The 18,314-nt window shown below is 42.9% G+C and overlaps 1 protein-coding gene across 1 annotated transcript; it reads left to right on the forward strand.

The window, feature by feature from the left end:
• The first annotated feature begins 14,172 nt into the window (after positions 1–14,172).
• On the forward strand, positions 14,173–14,787 carry LOC140137335 (craniofacial development protein 2-like). The gene has a single exon (XM_072158978.1). The coding sequence runs from the start codon at positions 14,173–14,175 to the stop codon at positions 14,785–14,787; it is 615 nt and encodes a 204-aa protein (XP_072015079.1).
• The last annotated feature ends 3,527 nt before the right edge of the window (positions 14,788–18,314 follow it).

The following is an 18,314-nucleotide window of genomic DNA, read 5'->3' on the forward strand; positions in this document are numbered from 1 at the left end:
GTGTTTTAGAGCGAGTGAGTGTCTGGTGGATTATAAGAGAGAGTGAGGTTCTGGTGAGGTATTAGAGAGCGTGTGCGCCAGTCTGGTGGTGTTTTAGAGCTAGTGAGTGTCTGGTGGAGTATAAGAGAGAGTGAGGGTCTGGTGGGGTATTAGAGAGAGTGTGGTCCAGTCTGGTGGTGTTTTAGAGCTAGTGAGTGTCTGGTGGAGTATAAGAGAGAGTGATGGCTGGGTGGGGTATTAGAGAGAGTATGGGTCAGCCTGTTGGTGTTTTAGAGCGAGTGAGTGTCTGGTGGAGTATAAGAGAGAGTGAAGGCTTGGTGGGGTATTAGAGAGAGTATGGGTCAGCCTGTTGGTGTTTTAGAGCGAGTGAGTGTCTGGTGGAGTATAAGAGAGAGTGAAGGCTTGGTGGAGTATTAGAGAGAGTATGGGTCAGCCTGTTGGTGTTTTAGAGCGAGTGAGTGTCTGGTGGAGTATAAGAGAGAGTGAAGGCTTGGTGTGGTATTAGAGAGAGTATGGGTCAGCCTGTTGGTGTTTTAGAGCGAGTGAGTGTCTGGTGGAGTATAAGAGAGAGTGAGGGTCTGGTGGGGTATTAGAGAGAGTTTGGATCAGCCTGGTGGTGTTTTAGAGCGAGTGAGTGTCTGGTGGAGTATAAGAGAGAGTGAGGGTCAGGTGGGGTATTAGAGAGAGTGAGGTCCAGTCTGGTGGCGTTTTAGAGAGAGTGATGGTCTGGTGGAGTTTAAGAGAGAGTAAGGGTCTGATGGGGTATTAGAGAGAGTGTGGGCCAGTCTGGTGGTGTTTTAGAGCGAGTGAGTGTCTGGTGGAGTATAAGAGAGCGTGAGGGTCTGGTGGGGTATTAGAGAGAGTGTGGTCCAGTCTGGTGGTGTTTTAGAGAGATTGATGGTCTGATGGGATATAAGAGAGAGTGAAGGCTTGGTAGGGTGTAAGAGAGAGTATGTGCCAGTCTGGTGGTGTTTTAGAGAGAGTGAGTGTATAGTAGAGTATAAAAGAGAGTGAAGGCTTGGTGGGGTATTAGAGAGAGTATGGGTCAGCCTGGTGGTGTTTTAGAGCGAGTGAGTTTCTGGTGGAGTATAAAGAGAGTGAGGGTCTGGTGGGGTATCAGAGAGAGTGTGGTCCAGTCTGGTGGTGTTTTAGAGAGAGAGTGAGGGTCTGGTGGGGTATAAATGAGAGTGAAGGCTTGGTAGGGTATTAGAGAGAGTATGGGCCAGTCTAGTGTTATGAGCATTACATGTATATCAAAATGAAAGTTTAAAACAAGGGGTTTCACATGGTGCTCACCAAGTTTTTGTTTGTGAATAGGGAAGGGGTTAGGTGTGGTCATCACGGGCATAGATATTCGTGTTTGGTCAAACACAACTGTGGTTTCTAGTTCTCCTTCTCCTTCTCCTTCTTCTCAAGATCAGTCCTTTGCACCCCTCTAGCTCAGGAACTAAAGTAGCCCCTGGGCCCATACTTGGTACAATGATGGCCCATGACCCTAGATACATCCTAGGGTACCCTGACCCCAAAGGTCAAAGGTCATGGGCTACAGGGGGCAATATGTGTAAAATTTCAAACAGCTCTAGCTCAACTACTATAGCGCCCTCAGGGTTCATACTTGGAACAATGATGGCCTATGACCCTAGAAGTATGCTATGCTAGCCGCAACCCCAGAGGTCAAAGTTCATATGCTTTAAAAAGCAAAATAGGTACGACCGGTTAACACAGTGTATCGCAATAGGTAGCATTTTGGTAGCTACCTGTATTTGCAATGATGAAGGCTTCAAATATACGTCAAGACGTACAATGGGGTTAAGAGGTTAACCACTTAGAGGGACACAATGTTTTGGGATTAAAGGGGTATTCTCCAGTCTGGTGGTGTTTCAGAGAGAGTGAGGGTCTGATGGAGTATAAGAGAGAGTGGTGGCTTGGTGGGGTATTAGAGAGAGTTTGGGCCAGCCTGGGGGTGTTTTAGAGCGAGTGAGTGTCTGGTGGATTATAAGAGAGAGTGAGGTTCTGGTGAGGTATTAGAGAGAGTGTGCGCCAGTCTGGTGGTGTTTTAGAGCTAGTGAGTGTCTGGTGGAGTATAAGAGAGAGTGAGGGTCTGGTGGGGTATTAGAGAGAGTGTGGTCCAGTCTGGTGGTGTTTTAGAGCTAGTGAGTGTCTGGTGGAGTATAAGAGAGAGTGATGGCTGGGTGGGGTATTAGAGAGAGTATGGGTCAGCCTGTTGGTGTTTTAGAGCGAGTGAGTGTCTGGTGGAGTATAAGAGAGAGTGAAGGCTTGGTGGGGTATTAGAGAGAGTATGGGTCAGCCTGTTGGTGTTTTAGAGCGAGTGAGTGTCTGGTGGAGTATAAGAGAGAGTGAAGGCTTGGTGGGGTATTAGAGAGAGTATGGGTCAGCCTGTTGGTGTTTTAGAGCGAGTGAGTGTCTGGTGGAGTATAAGAGAGAGTGAAGGCTTGGTGGGGTATTAGAGAGAGTATGGGTCAGCCTGTTGGTGTTTTAGAGCGAGTGAGTGTCTGGTGGAGTATAAGAGAGAGTGAAGGCTTGGTGGGGTATTAGAGAGAGTATGGGTCAGCCTGTTGGTGTTTTAGAGCGAGTGAGTGTCTGGTGGAGTATAAGAGAGTGAAGGCTTGGTGGAGTATTAGAGAGAGTATGGGTCAGCCTGTTGGTGTTTTAGAGCGAGTGAGTGTCTGGTGGAGTATAAGAGAGAGTGAAGGCTTGGTGAGGTATTAGAGAGAGTATGGGTCAGCCTGTTGGTGTTTTAGAGCGAGTGAGTGTCTGGTGGAGTATAAGAGAGAGTGAGGGTCTGGTGGGGGGTATTAGAGAGAGTTTGGATCAGCCTGGTGGTGTTTTAGAGCGAGTGAGTGTCTGGTGGAGTATAAGAGAGAGTGAGGGTCTGGTGGGGTATTAGAGAGTGAGGTCCAGTCTGGTGGCGTTTTAGAGAGAGTGATGGTCTGGTGGAGTTTAAGAGAGAGTAAGGGTCTGATGGGGTATTAGAGAGAGTGTGGGCCAGTCTGGTGGTGTTTTAGAGCGAGTGAGTGTCTGGTGGAGTATAAGAGAGCGTGAGGGTCTGGTGGGGTATTAGAGAGAGTGTGGTCCAGTCTGGTGGTGTTTTAGAGAGATTGATGGTCTGATGGGATATAAGAGAGAGTGAAGGCTTGGTAGGGTATAAGAGAGAGTATGTGCCAGTGTGGTGGTGTTTTAGAGAGAGTGAGTGTATAGTGGAGTATAAGAGAGTGAAGGCTTGGTGGGGTATTAGAGAGAGTATGGGTCAGCCTGTTGGTGTTTTAGAGCGAGTGAGTGTCTGGTGGAGTATAAGAGAGAGTGAAGGCTTGGTGGGGTATTAGAGAGAGTATGGGTCAGCCTGTTGGTGTTTTAGAGCGAGTGAGTGTCTGGTGGAGTATAAGAGAGAGTGAAGGCTTGGTGGGGTATTAGAGAGAGTATGGGTCAGCCTGTTGGTGTTTTAGAGCGAGTGAGTGTCTGGTGGAGTATAAGAGAGAGTGAAGGCTTGGTGGGGTATTAGAGAGAGTATGGGTCAGCCTGTTGGTGTTTTAGAGCGAGTGAGTGTCTGGTGGAGTATAAGAGAGAGTGAAGGCTTGGTGGGGTATTAGAGAGAGTATGGGTCAGCCTGTTGGTGTTTTAGAGCGAGTGAGTGTCTGGTGGAGTATAAGAGAGTGAAGGCTTGGTGGAGTATTAGAGAGAGTATGGGTCAGCCTGTTGGTGTTTTAGAGCGAGTGAGTGTCTGGTGGAGTATAAGAGAGAGTGAAGGCTTGGTGAGGTATTAGAGAGAGTATGGGTCAGCCTGTTGGTGTTTTAGAGCGAGTGAGTGTCTGGTGGAGTATAAGAGAGAGTGAGGGTCTGGTGGGGTATTAGAGAGAGTTTGGATCAGCCTGGTGGTGTTTTAGAGCGAGTGAGTGTCTGGTGGAGTATAAGAGAGAGTGAGGGTCTGGTGGGGTATTAGAGAGTGAGGTCCAGTCTGGTGGCGTTTTAGAGAGAGTGATGGTCTGGTGGAGTTTAAGAGAGAGTAAGGGTCTGATGGGGTATTAGAGAGAGTGTGGGCCAGTCTGGTGGTGTTTTAGAGCGAGTGAGTGTCTGGTGGAGTATAAGAGAGCGTGAGGGTCTGGTGGGGTATTAGAGAGAGTGTGGTCCAGTCTGGTGGTGTTTTAGAGAGATTGATGGTCTGATGGGATATAAGAGAGAGTGAAGGCTTGGTAGGGTATAAGAGAGAGTATGTGCCAGTGTGGTGGTGTTTAGAGAGAGTGAGTGTATAGTGGAGTATAAGAGAGTGAAGGCTTGGTGGGGTATTAGAGAGAGTATGGGTCAGCCTGGTGGTGTTTTAGAGCGAGTGAGTTTCTGGTGGAGTATAAGAGAGAGTGAGGGTCTGGTGGGGTATTAGAGAGAGTGTGGTCCAGTCTGGTGGTGTTTTAGAGAGAGTGAGGGTCTGGTGGGGTATAAATGAGAGTGAAGGCTTGGTAGGGTATTAGAGAGAGTATGGGCCAGTCTAGTGTTATGAGCATTACATGTATATCAAAATGAAAGTTTAAAACAAGGGGTTTCACATGGTGCTCACCAAGTTTTTGTTTGTGAATAGGGGAAGGGGGTTAGGCGTGGTCATCACGGGCATAGATATTCGTGTTTGGTCAAACACAACTGTGGTTTCTAGTTCTTCTCCTTCTCCTTCTCCTTCTTAAGACCACTTCTTTGCACTCCTCTAGCTAAAGAACCAAAGAAGCCTCGGGGCCCATACTTGGTACAATGATGGCCCATGACCCTAGATACATCCTAGGGTACCCCCCGACCCCAGAGGTCAAAGGTCATGGGCTACAGGGGGCAATATGTGTAAAATTTCAAACAGCTCTAGCTCAAAAACTATAGCGCTCTCAGGGTTCATACTTGGTACAATAATGGCCTATGACTCTAGAAGTATGCTATGCTAGCCACAACCCCAGAGGTCAAAGGTCACAGGCTACAGGGGGCAATATGTGTAAATTTTAAAACCGCTTTAGCTCAAGAACTATAGCGCCCTCAGCGTTCATACTTGGTACAATGATGACCCATGACCCTTAGATATTTTTTGCAGTAACATCGACCCCAGAGGTCAAAAGTCATGGGCTACAGGGAGCAATATGTGTAAAATTTTAAACATCTCCAGCTCAAGAACTACAGCGCCCTCAGGGTTCATACTTGGTACAATGATGGCCCATAACCCTAGATGTATTATGTGGTAGCCGCAACCCCAGAGGTCACAGTTCAAAGGCTTTAGACTGCAAATTAGGTACGAACTATTAACACAGTGTAGCGCAATAGGCCGCATTTTGTTAGCTACCTGTATTTGCAATGATAACGGCCTGAATCGTACGTCAAGTAAACTGATCACTTGACAAAAACTCCCTTAAAAGGGAATGTGTAGGCATTTTGATTTTGGTTCCTTGGACCACCTCAATATGTTGTCATGATGGGACAAGGAGTGTGGTTGGTTAAGGGGTGGGGTATAAGAGAGAGTGTGGTCAAGTCTGGTGGTGTTTAAGAGAGAGTGAGGGTCTGATGGGGTATAAGAGAGAGTGAAGGCTTAGTAGTGTATTAGAGAGAGTGTGGGCCAGTCTGGTGGTGTTTTAGAGAGATTGATGGTCTAATGGGGTATAAGAGAGAGTGAAGGCTTGGTAGGGTATAAGAGAGAGTGTGGGCCAGTCTGGTGGTGTTTTAGAGAGAGTGCGTGTATAGTGGAGTATAAGAGAGAGTTAAGGCTTAGTGGGGTATTAGAGAGAGTATGGGTCAGCCTGGTGGTGTTTTAGAGCGAGTGAGTGTCTGGTGGAGTATAAGAGAGAGTAAGGGTCTGGTGGGGTATTAGAGAGAGTGTGGTCCAGTCTGGTGGTGTTTTAGAGAGAGTGATGGTCTGGTGGGGTATAAGAGAGAGTGAGGGTCTGGTGGGGTATTAGAGAGAGTGTGGGCCAGTCTGGTGGTGTTTTAGAGCGAGTGAGTGTCTGGTGGAGTATAAGAGAGCGTGAGGGTCTGGTGGGGTATTAGAGAGTGTGGTCCAGTCTGGTGGTGTTTTAGAGAGAGTGATGGTCTGGTGGGGTATAAGAGAGTGACGGGTCTGGTGGGGTATTAGAGAGAGTGTGGGCCAGTCTGGTGGTGTTTTAGAGCGAGTGAGTTTCTGGTGGAGTATAAGAGAGAGTGAGGATCTGGTGGGGTATCAGAGAGAGTGTGGTCCAGTCTGATGGTGTTTTAGAGAGAGTTAGGGTCTGGTGGGGTATAAATGAGAGCGAAGGCTTGGTAGGGTATTAGAGAGAGTGTGGGCCAATCTAGTGTTATGAGCATTACATGTATATCAAATGAAAGTTTAAAACAAGGGGTTTCACATGGTGCTCACCAAGTTTTCGTTTGTGAATAGTTGAAGGGGGTTAGGTGTGGTCATCACGGGCATAGATATTCGTGTTTGGTCAAACACAACTGTGGTTTCTAGTCTTCTTTTCTTTTTCCGTTATTTTAAAGTGATAATCGCACAGGCTCCAGGCATAGGCTATCGGAGCTGCTCGTACAAATGAGTGGGAAAAGGGCTTGAAATAGGGATTTCAGATCCAGGAGCAATTTTGGGTGTTTTGTGTAAATATTGCCCCTGGTCTATACAATTACAAATACACCGTCACACTTCTGTTTCAGAACCAGGGGCATTTTGCCTTTTTCAGGGGTAAATTTGCCCCTTGCTCCTGCTTATTTCAAGCCCTGTTATAAGAAGTCACTCTGAAAAGAGTGGAATATCTTTTCTAGTACAGTCTCTAAAGAGTGTAATTTTCCCTTCAAAAAGACAACCTTTAGGCTTCAAGCAAGAGTTTTGTATGACAATGTACGAATCTTTAATAGGCCTAATATCTGAGTGATATAGTTAATTTTTTTTCAAATCTGATTTTTTGCATAGGCTCCTCCCGGGAGGCTCCTATTTGTAATGTTTAGGCCTACACATGTCCCAACTTGCACCTAAATGGAATCGGCCAAATTTGTTGTCTTTGTAGGTCAACAGAGCAAACTGTTCGACATAAAGTGCGGCATAATTATGAATTTATGTCCTCCCATAGAACTGCATGTTAAATGGCCAAAATAACCATAGTGCAGTCAGTTATGTCCACGACAAATTCACCGTGACCTTAAACCCGCTTAGTGAAGATTAAACCGAGATATGCAGTACCGGTACTAAACCATTATAGTAATCGATTGTCCAATGAAAATTTATTACCACGTGATTATATTAATCCAATGAGCGATCGAATTGTCCGCTACGGTCGACTAATCCAATCGATAATGATGCTATTGACATGTACGGGCGGAGCTCCACTGACCGAATTTTGGGATATTTTTCAATGATTTGCTGTCATTTACTCATCAAGGCGGTCCCCCGTTATTATAAGGACTATGCTAATGATTTAAAGATTGACATGTAGAGGATAGACCATACTTGATTGACAGAAAGTACTAAATTTGTACCTATTACGGTTTCGTGACACCTCTCTTCCAAATGTGACCAAGCCAGGGCGGCACGGTGAAGCAAAATGTGCATTGGAATAATACGGGAGTTTGGATATAGATGGTAGGATTTCTTTCTCATACAAATGTATTGTCCCCCGTTATTAAAGCTTGTACCGGGTTGAAAATGCAGATAGGCCTATTTTGAAAAGAATAAGTAATTATAACATAGAGCAAGTACTAAAATCATAGCTTTTATACTTTTTGATATATGACGCCAACTAGTTCATCTCCTATATCTACAACACAGCGCTACCAGTAGGAGTCAATTGCCTATTATGAGTGTTGTGTGCATACATGTAGGCAACAATAACTGCATGATGCCAGTGGGGTTAGGCTTTCATTTTACCTTATCATATCAGCTTAAAATGGACAACAACCCTTCCCGGCAGTTATTAAATATTCATCATTTTGAATACCGTAAAGAATAACAGAATTAAAATTTGACGGAAATCGTAGGGGAAACGGGGCAATTTGGTCCACCTAATGGTCCAAGAGATAGCAAAAATTTCTTTGACAAAAATGACCAGGTGTCTTGTTATGATAGTTGGATAGAACATTCCATGGGACATCTGAAAAGTGAAGTCTTGAATGTCGTGAGTGGTGGAGCGTGATATCAGAGGTCAATGACCTCAAATTTGACCCGTTTTCCTGTATAATTCGTTTTATGTATGCCATTTATTAACAACAGCCTCGATATTCACATTTTTGATGTCAAATAAAAGATACGGTATTAAAATCTATCAAACATAATGAAAGATATTAAAATTATCTATCAAACAAAACCAATATCAATAAGATTTAACAATGTTTCGACCCTAATTTTGAGCCAAAAATGTCAAAATTTAGCATTTTTACCCATATTTTGCAAATTGACCTGACATAAAACTTAAAATTTTCTGAAAAGTGTGGGTCTATTACTTAAACATTCTTACTCAAAAACTGACCCATTATGTTCACAAAACGATGACCAAAAACAATGTGTGTGAGTAAAGTCGTTTTTGGGCAAGGACATTTAAAGTGCAATGACCTCTTAAATTTCCCATGTAAGAGTTTTTCTGTACATAATTATAGACAGTGGGCTATGCCAACCCCCCTCCCCCTAGGAGGATTTTTGGAATCAGGTATTTTTGGGACCCTAATGAATTGAGGTTTTGAAATCCGCTTGCACATTAGCCAGCGGTGAGTGAGGCTGTGAGGGCGCTTTTTTTCAAAATGGCCGGCAAAATCACAAAAATCAACATAACTAGGCCAGTGAAGCACCTAGCAGCATAATTATGATGCATGTCTACACCCATGTTTTCATGGTCAAGGAATCCAATAGTATTGAAACGGAGAGCCAAAATGCGATTTCAGATTTTTGGCCTGTTTTTAAGCTTACCTCCCGTGTGTTGTCAATGGCCGAATTCAGCTTTTGTCAAATTCACATTTAGAGAAGAGTCACGATGCTCACGTGTTCGTGGTAGTTTGTGATTGTTATTATGCATTTAAAAATGATTGCATGGCTGTGCACAAGGTATACATACCAGTGGATCGAGATGTTTCACTCTGGTTACCATTTATAGACCCTACCCGTCCCCCGTAAATCGTCTTACTGCTGGAATGTTCTTTGAGGAGTTTTCACCATTTCTTCAAGACTATGCCATCTCCAAGGGCGAATTGGTGCTTGTTGGAGACCTGAACCTTCATCTTGATGTGAGTGACGACCATGATACGAGGAGATTTGTTGACTTAACTGACAGTCTGGGTCTGATCCAGTCTGTTGTTGGCCCCACTCACCGATGTGGCCACACTCTTGATGTTGTCATTTCTCGCGAAATGGACAATCTAGTAAGATCCACTCACGTCCATGACTTAATATCTGATCATGCGCTCATTTCCTGTATCCTGCACCTTGATAAGCCAAAACCACCCCAGAAACTAATAACAGCCAGGAAATTCAGATCAATTGACCCGGTCGCTTTCAAAGAGGACATTGTCACATCTGATTTATCTACCTCTCCTGCTTCCAATGTCACTGACGCTGTTAACCAGTATAATGAAACACTTTCCTGTTTGTTAGACCAACATGCACCACCCCGTACACGATCTGTGGTGCCCAGAATTCAACAGCCCTGGTTTTCGGATTCTCTACACCAGATGAAAAGAGATCGAAGAAGGGCTGAACGAAAGTGGATTGTAAGTGGCTTAACTGTTGACTTTGAGATCTTCAAAGCAATCCGAAATAAATACAACAGTTCTCTCTATCTTGCCAAATGCACTTTCTATAACAACAAGATTGTGGACTGTGGCAATGATTTCAAGACTATGTTCTCAATCATCGGTGACATCCTTCACAATAAGCAACCTTCTAAGTTTCCTGATCATGACTGTACTGGTGTCTTAGTAAACCAATTTGCGGACTTCTTCATGTCTAAGATTGTGACTATCAGATCTAATTTACCATCTGGTGGGTTAGATGCTGCAAATTCCAATCAGCTGCAGAGGAACTTACTGTGGAACAATTTCACCACTGTGTCCGAAGCTCACGTTAAGGAGATAATTATCAAATCTCCATGCCCTTCTTGTCTGCTTGACCCTCTCCCTTCTTGGTTGGTCAAGCAACAGTTGGATGCTCTTATGCCAGCAATAACATCCATCATAAACATGTCCTTAGAGGAAGGTGTGGTCCCAGATCCTCTGAAATCTGCTATCGTAATACCTTTGCTCAAGAAACACAATCTGGACCACAATATACTTAAACACTACCGTCCTGTGAGTAACCTTCCTTACATTTCCAAAGTGCTTGAGCGTGTAATTGCAAAACAGTTGACTGATCATATGTCCAAACATCACCTTCACGAGCCCCTTCAGTCAGCATACAAACAGTTTCACAGCACAGAAACAGCTTTGATTAAGGTCCACAATGATATCTTGTGGGCTATGGAAATGCAAGGTGTCACCATACTTCTGCTGCTCGATCTCAGTAGTGCATTCGACACCATTGATCATATGGTGTTACTCACAAGACTCCAAGACATCCTCGGTATCAATAATGTTACTTTTGACTGGTTCAAGTCATATTTGTCAAATAGGACGCAACGCGTGTGCATTAATGGAACTTTCTCCAACCTACAGTTCCTCCGCTATGGCGTGCCACAGGGGTCGGTACTCGGACCGCTCCTATTTTTAATTTACATTCTCCCCATTGGCTCGGTCATTCGCAAGTATGGCATGAAACTACACATATACGCTGACGACACTCAGATATATGTTTCCATCTGTCCTACATCAGCTGACGGTGTGAAAAGTGCTGTGGCAACACTTGAGCAATGTGTTAACGAGGTTCAGACATGGATGTCTCATAATTTCTTGAAACTCAATGCCGAAAAAACCGAAGTCATTGTGTTTGGTTTCCACGCTCAGCTTGCCAAGTTCAATCTTTCATCTGTGAATATCGCTGGCATTGATATCCCTGTTCTGGGTAATCCCGTAAAGAACCTGGGGGTCATGTTTGACCGCAGCATGACTATGTCTGCGCAGGTGGCTAATATTGCAAAATCTGCCAATTTCCAGCTGATTAACATTGGACGTGCTCGTAAAATGCTAACCACCGAATCTACCAAACTCGCCATTCACACTCTTGTCACCTCAAGGCTCGACTATTGTAATAGTTTACTTGTCGGCATCAGCGAAACACTTTTCAAGCGTCTTCAAAATATCCAGCGCACTGCTGCACGCCTAATTACCAGGAAACGCAAGTATGACTCCATCACAAATGATCTCATTGACATGCACTGGTTACCCATTAAGCAACGAGTTGATTTTAAAATCCTGGTCCTCGTTTACAAATCTTCTCACAAACAAACTCCGGATTACATTTCTGATATGCTTCATGAACAAACTGGTCGCAGACGCCTTCGCTCCACAACATCAGCAACACTATTCATTGAACAAAGAACTCAACATTCAACATTCGCGGACAGGTCTTTCTCTTGCTATGGACCCCGCATCTGGAACAAACTGCCCAAACACATCAGAAATGCAGAATCCATTGTCATTTTTAAGAAACTGGTTAAACATCACCTGTTTGGAATTGCGTATAAGCATTAACTTTCTTTGTAATTGTGTATATTTTGAATTGATATTATGTATGTATTTCTTTTCATTTGTTTGCATTTGATGATCTTTGTATGTGTCCAGCGCCTTAGTGCAAGTTTTCTTGGTTTTAGGCGCTATATAAGTTTCAGGGATTGATTGATTGATATATTTTTGTAAATATTTGGATTTGTTTACCTGTCGATCGTCAGTTTTTGCCGTGGGTTGAAAATACGGCAGAGAAATTTGTCATGTCGTACGTGCGAATTTGGCTTCAAAATTTCACTTTTCTGCTAGAAGTTGTACAGAGATCTTATAATATTGTGTAAATAATTTTGTCAGGAACAAAATAAGGTATTACATACCGTCTGCGAGTAAATATTGAGGACAAAATTCAGGTTTTTCATGTGTTGTTTCAAAGAATTTTGGATTTGTCATTTTGTCTGGCGTACGTAAACAAGTTTTTCCTAAAAATTGTAAATTTCCTTAAAAACGACTTTTGTTGATCAAACTTTGGATTATTTAAGATGTAATTGTTTAAGGATGTAGAATTTTAAGATATTTTTGAGTATTTTTATGTTTTACATGGTCAAAAAAGGGGTCATCAGTTTGATTCCTGATTTAAAAACACTAGCAGTTCTAGTTATTAAATTTCGTCATGTTCAAAATCTTTTCGAAAGTGAGCGCCTGACGCGGAGTGACTGCGCGATATCCATAGTAACGGAGCTTACGCTTTGAACGCAGCCGCCAAAGGGTTCCATGAACGCGTTCAGGAGAGTATAAAAGGCCGTGCACGACGCAAATTAATCAGATTGCTTGGTGGACAATAGCCGAGAAAAATAGGTAGAGAAGCGACACTCTCTGCAAACTGCCTATACCGTGCTATACCGCAGCTGAAGACATCTAATACAGCAGAGTGAGCAGACAGTACATGTACAATGTGATTCTCTCATTTATAATTAGGATTACGTCATTGCCAGAGCTTTGTTTTGTGAGCGGTACAAAGTCCGCCCACCGCTGTCAATCATTCTAATGAACAAATAAACAAGCTCTGGCAATGACGTAATCCTAATTATAAATGAGAAAATCACATTGTACATGTACTGTCTGCTGTACCATATGTCTTCCAACAAGTGCCGGAGTGTCGCGGGCCTGACAATAGTCCACCCAAACCTTCACTCAGTTTGAAGGTAAGCACCGCCAACCAAATCAAAAACGCCCTACTCTGGAGCTCAGATTGAGCTAGGGGCAGCTTGGCTACCACAATAGTGGCAACACCCGGGTGGTTATGCACTCCGGTGTTTTGGCCTAGCGCCTATGCCTATTGTGCAAGTGACTTGCCGCACACATGCACAAGTCCAATGGAAAGTTATGCACTGTATTTTGTGTGCATTCATTGTTGCATGGCAAGTTCGTATAGGTGTACAGAAATGGATACGCCTACTGTACTCTGTAGTCGGCCTAGTACTAGGCCTTGGCCTAGCCTATGACTATGTCATGTGATGAGAGATTCTTGATTAAATTGTATTTTTATGCTTCTCGATTATTCAAGCAGATAGTATGTACTGTTCGGCAGCATTTATTGGTAATTTATTTGGATTTAAAAGAAAGAAATAAGGAAATATCGTCATGATCGTCAACAGAGATTGTGTATTTACCAATGTTTTACTTGTATTTATGAAATGTGATATGTGATAAGACAAATATGAAAGCAAAATAACAATACAAGATATAACAAAAGAAGCAAATATAAAACAGAATTGTCAAGTCTCATTTTTACCTGTTACTTCTCCATTCATACATCACTGATTCCACATATCTTGGGGAGAATTCTAGTCTTTGATACTACGCTACCACTTGTATATTTAGAAGGCTAGTCTTCTCCATCAGTCGTTTACAAAAGTATTATGGGCAAGCTCGGTCCCGTTACAGTATCACCTACAACAACATGGGACCTAAATTTCCAAGATGGCTGCCAAAATTTCAAAATGGCCGACATTGAAACTGAAAATTACCTATATCTCAGTCCTTGAAGTTCCTGCAAGCATAATTTTGATGTCTATACCCATGCTTATAGGGTCAAGGAGTCCAATAAAATCACTAAGAACAGCCCAGGGCACGAAGTTCCAAGATGGCTGCCACTGAATTTCAAAATGGCTGCCATTTTAATTAAATTAATTTGGCCTGTATCTCAGTCGTTGAAGCTCTAAGGAGCCGGGCTAAGGAGCATGTCTCTGATGTATATGCCGTGTTGTTGGGGTCAAGGATTCCAGCAAATACATTGAGGTTTTGAAATCCGTTTGCTTTCACATTGGCCAACGGTGGGTTAGGCGGTGAGGGCGCTTTTTCAAAATGGCATCAATAATGACACCATAAATAATCAACGACTTGGAGAGGAGATGGGTGCCACCAAGTGTAGAAGTAGTAGTATCACCCACAGCAATGACTATGATGAATAGAGACAAGTTAAGTATTTCCAAACTGGACCGGTCGGGGCCCAGGTTAAAAACGACCGCGTCCCCCATTTCCCGGGATGGGGTCGGAAAGTGTGCTACTGGAGGAGAGAAAGATAATGGAACAATGAATGGAAATGGCAGTGTAGCCAAAGCCAAAATAAGAGTTGCCAAGAAAGATAATACAATTGGTACATGGAATGGGAGGACGCTCAATGCTCTAGGGAAAGTTGAACAACTTGATCATGAAATGAGGAGGTATAGATGGTCTGTGCTAGGCTTAGCCGAAGTAAGATGGACAGGGATTGGTGAGACTACCACAAATGATGGGCACACATTATGGTATAGTGGAGAAGACAAACGTCATGAGAGAGGTGTAGGTTTCTTGGTGCACCGAGACATAGTGAGATCAGTGCTGGAACGCAGGCCAATATCAAGCCGTATTATCATACTGAGGTTACCAGGACAACCTTTCAACATCTCAATCATCCAGGCATATGCACCTACAAGTACGGCATCAGATCAAGAAATGGACATGTTTTACCAGCAACTTCATGGCATAATGACAACAATTCCTAAGAAAGATGTCTTGCTCGTAATTGGTGACTGGAATGCAAAAGTAGGACCAGATGCATATCCAACATGGCAGGGTACTGCTGGCAGATTTGGATTGGGAGTGACAAACGACAGGGGTCACAACCTGCTTGAGTTTGCAAAGTTTTACGACCTTGTCCTGACGTGACCAATACCTTGCATCCACAGAAAGAATCAAGAAAAGCTACATGGCACTCACCAGATGGCAAAGTCCACAACATGATTGACTACGTCATGATCAGCAAGCGTTTCCAACCAAGTGTGAACCTCGCCCAAACAAGATCCTTTCCTGGCGCTGACATCGGAAGTGACCATGACCGTGATGACTTGGTGATGACATCAGTAAGAGTAAAACTGAAGAAGTTGAGGAAATAGAAGTCACCTAGAGTTAAGTTTGATCTAGAAAAGCTCAAGGATCCTGACATTGCTGCTGAATTTGAGGCTAAGATTGGAGGCAGATTTGCCCCACTTATAGCAGCCAACTCGGATATTGAGAGTTTTAACAACCAGTTGAATGAAAACTTCATTGACACAGCACAAGAGGTGTCGGGCAAAGTAAGAAAGAAGAAGCAGGCATGGATGACAGATGATGTATTACAATTATGTGACAGGCGCAGGGAGATGAAGAAGAGGCGTTTCATAAGTGACATCGACCATACCAACTACAGCAGAATTAACAGGGAAGTAAAGAAAGTAACTAAAGAAGCAAAAGAACAGTGGATCCATGATCAGTGTGATACAATCAACACCAATATGGAGCGTAACAACACCTTAAATCTTGCAACAACTACCGCACCATCAGTTTGATCAGTCATCCGAAGAAGATACTTCTCCGAAGCATTCTTAATAGACTTCGACCTCAAGCAGAGATAATCATAGCAGAAGAACAGGCAGGATTTAGAAAATGGCGCAGCACAGTGGAACAAATCTTCAATCTGAGAATTCTGAGTGAGAAATTCCGCACAGATCAAAAGCCACTTCTCCACAACTTCATTGATTTAAAAAAAGCCTTTGACCGTGTTTGGCAAGAAGCAATGTTTGAAATTCTAAGAAAGTTCAACATCAGTAATGCAATTGTAAATGCAATTGAAGCATTGTACACTGCATCGAAGAGTACTCTACTGCTAGGAGATGAAATCAGTGAGTGGTTTCGAACCCGAGTTGGAGTCCGTCAAGGTTGTCTACTGTCACCAACCATCTTTAACATCTTCCTTGAGTATATCATGATGGAAGCTTTTGATGGATTCGAGGGAGCAGTATCGGAGGGCGAAGGGTTACCAACTTGCGATTCGCTGATGATATTGACCTTTTGGCAGGACAACCTGAAGAACTAAGTGACCTCAGCTCACAAGATGGCTAGATGACAATGCAAGGCGACTTGGCATGGAAATCAGCGCTGCAAAGAGCAAGGTCTTGAAGATGGGGTCTGATGGAATAGTAGAAGTTCATGTTGGAGGGGAAGAACTTGAAACAGTTACACAATTCAAATACCTTGGTGCAACCATCACAGATGATGTCAAATCAGTACAAGAAATCAAAATCAGAATTGCTGTAGCGACATCATCACTAGCCAATCTGAAACCCATTTGGAGAGACAAGAACATCTCAATGGCAGCAAGAATGAGCCTCCTGAGAGCAATGGTAATTTCCGTCTGTCTTCTTCTTGGGTGTGAAACCTGGACGCTTAATGGCGAGATGGAAAAGATGATTAACGCGTTTGAGATGAACTGCATGAGAAGGCTCCTCCAGGTCCACTACTCTACTCATACTACCAACAATCAAGTAAGGGCAATGATGGAAAGTTTCATTGGAGAGCATGAACACCTGATCTCCATTGTGAAAAGAAGACAACTCCAGTGGTTTGGCCATGTGATCAGATGGAAGAACAGTCTAGCAAACACCATTCTGCAAGGAGGTACAGATGGGGTAAGGAAGAGAGGAAGACCAAAGAAGACGTGGATTGATAACATCAAAGACTGGACTGGATTGTACTTTGACCAGCTCATACGATCAGCTGAGGACATAGAACTTTGGAAATCATGCATCTCTAAAGCCATCACTACGTCGCCTCAACGGCCTCCTAGCTAGCTATGGGACATAGATAGATAGATAGAAATAATCAACGACATGTCAACTGAATGGGCCTTTTATGGGGGCTGATGGAATCTTTTGTTACCAGCTTTTGTTGTTCTATATCACCCATGCAATAGCTGCTAGATTTAGGAAATGATGTAAGTAAATAATTGGTCGCCCCAAACCAGAATTTAACTTTTAAGCAGGGCATACACGAGGCAATTTCAATTGCAAGGCCCATTACTTGGGTGAGTTATGTGCTCACTGACCATGAAGCTGAGCAATTGATCAAAATACACGAAGCAATGTGGGGCCTTGCAATTCCTTGAGCGTGGTCTTAGGTTTGGGGATATACTCAAAACATAAGCAGTGGTTAATGATTTTCGTAATCATATCAAAATGGCTCATGTGTTGTCCTGAAAGCAAAAGATTGCCATCCTCTCCTGTATATCTATACAATTTTCCATAAAGAAAAGGCTAAGGAAAACTAAGATTAAAAGGGCTAAACAACACCACCACCAACAACATAGGCCTACAGGTGTATTATAATGTAGCATGTGCACACATTATCATGTTGTGGATGGTGAATCAAGCTGGTCCCTACACATTCCCAATGAATGCAGTGACCAGCCGGTGTTCACTCAGCTGATTGGTTGGAGGAGGTTAGATTGCATGCAACAACCTTGAAAGTAGAGCATGTCTCTACTTTTTTTTACCTGTTGCTCGGGGGATTTATTTGCCTGATGCTTGAGGGATAATTCCTTGCAAATCCAAAGTACACGGAGCAATCTTTTTGCAAGGTGTGTGCAACAGGCAATTGCTTGGAAAATTGCCTCGTGTAGGGTAAATTGGGGTAAATGGAACGGTGGGGTAAATGGAACGCTGAGAATACAATTCCCTCAATCAAGAAAAAAATGGGCAACATCATACCGACTGTTCCATTTACCCCAACGCCATACGTTCTGCTTTCGTTTCATACCCCAAGTGTGGGTTTACTCGGTATTTGAGTGGAAGAAAATCTCAAATGTTGTCACTGACCTTGAAGTGGTGCTACGGTTCAGTGAACATTACTAATTTAAGGGTATTGATTCCTAAATATTTGAATGTTGTGCTGACAGATGTCTTACAATATTGGCAATATATTTGTTTTCTACAATAACATAAATGTTTTAAACAATAAAATAGCAGATTTTAATGATGAAATTATGCAAATTAATATGCTAATTAGCTAATTAATTAGTTTGGTGTTCCATTTACCCCACAACAGATCCACTTGGGGTAAATGGAACACGGTTGACTGACTTCAAATATATATAACATGTTAATATTTGTTTTACTAATTGGTTTAATTATTATGAAATTATATACTACAAATAACTAATTCATGGTAGATTAGGCCTCCTATTGATTTTTTAAAAATCTGAAAACCATTTTTTCTGTTATGTACCGAGAGAAAGTGTTTTTTTACGTGGTATTTTACCATGTTTATAAAAAAACATGAAAACTAAATTATTTTTGTTAATCTTTTGTTTAGTCACAAAATATACGTTAAATAAAATATTCTGATGTCTTTTCAATGTAAATATAGCTATGAATGTAGGC

This window comes from Amphiura filiformis, chromosome 17 (assembly GCF_039555335.1).
Source record: "Amphiura filiformis chromosome 17, Afil_fr2py, whole genome shotgun sequence".
NCBI classification, from domain to species: Eukaryota; Metazoa; Echinodermata; class Ophiuroidea; order Amphilepidida; family Amphiuridae; genus Amphiura; species Amphiura filiformis.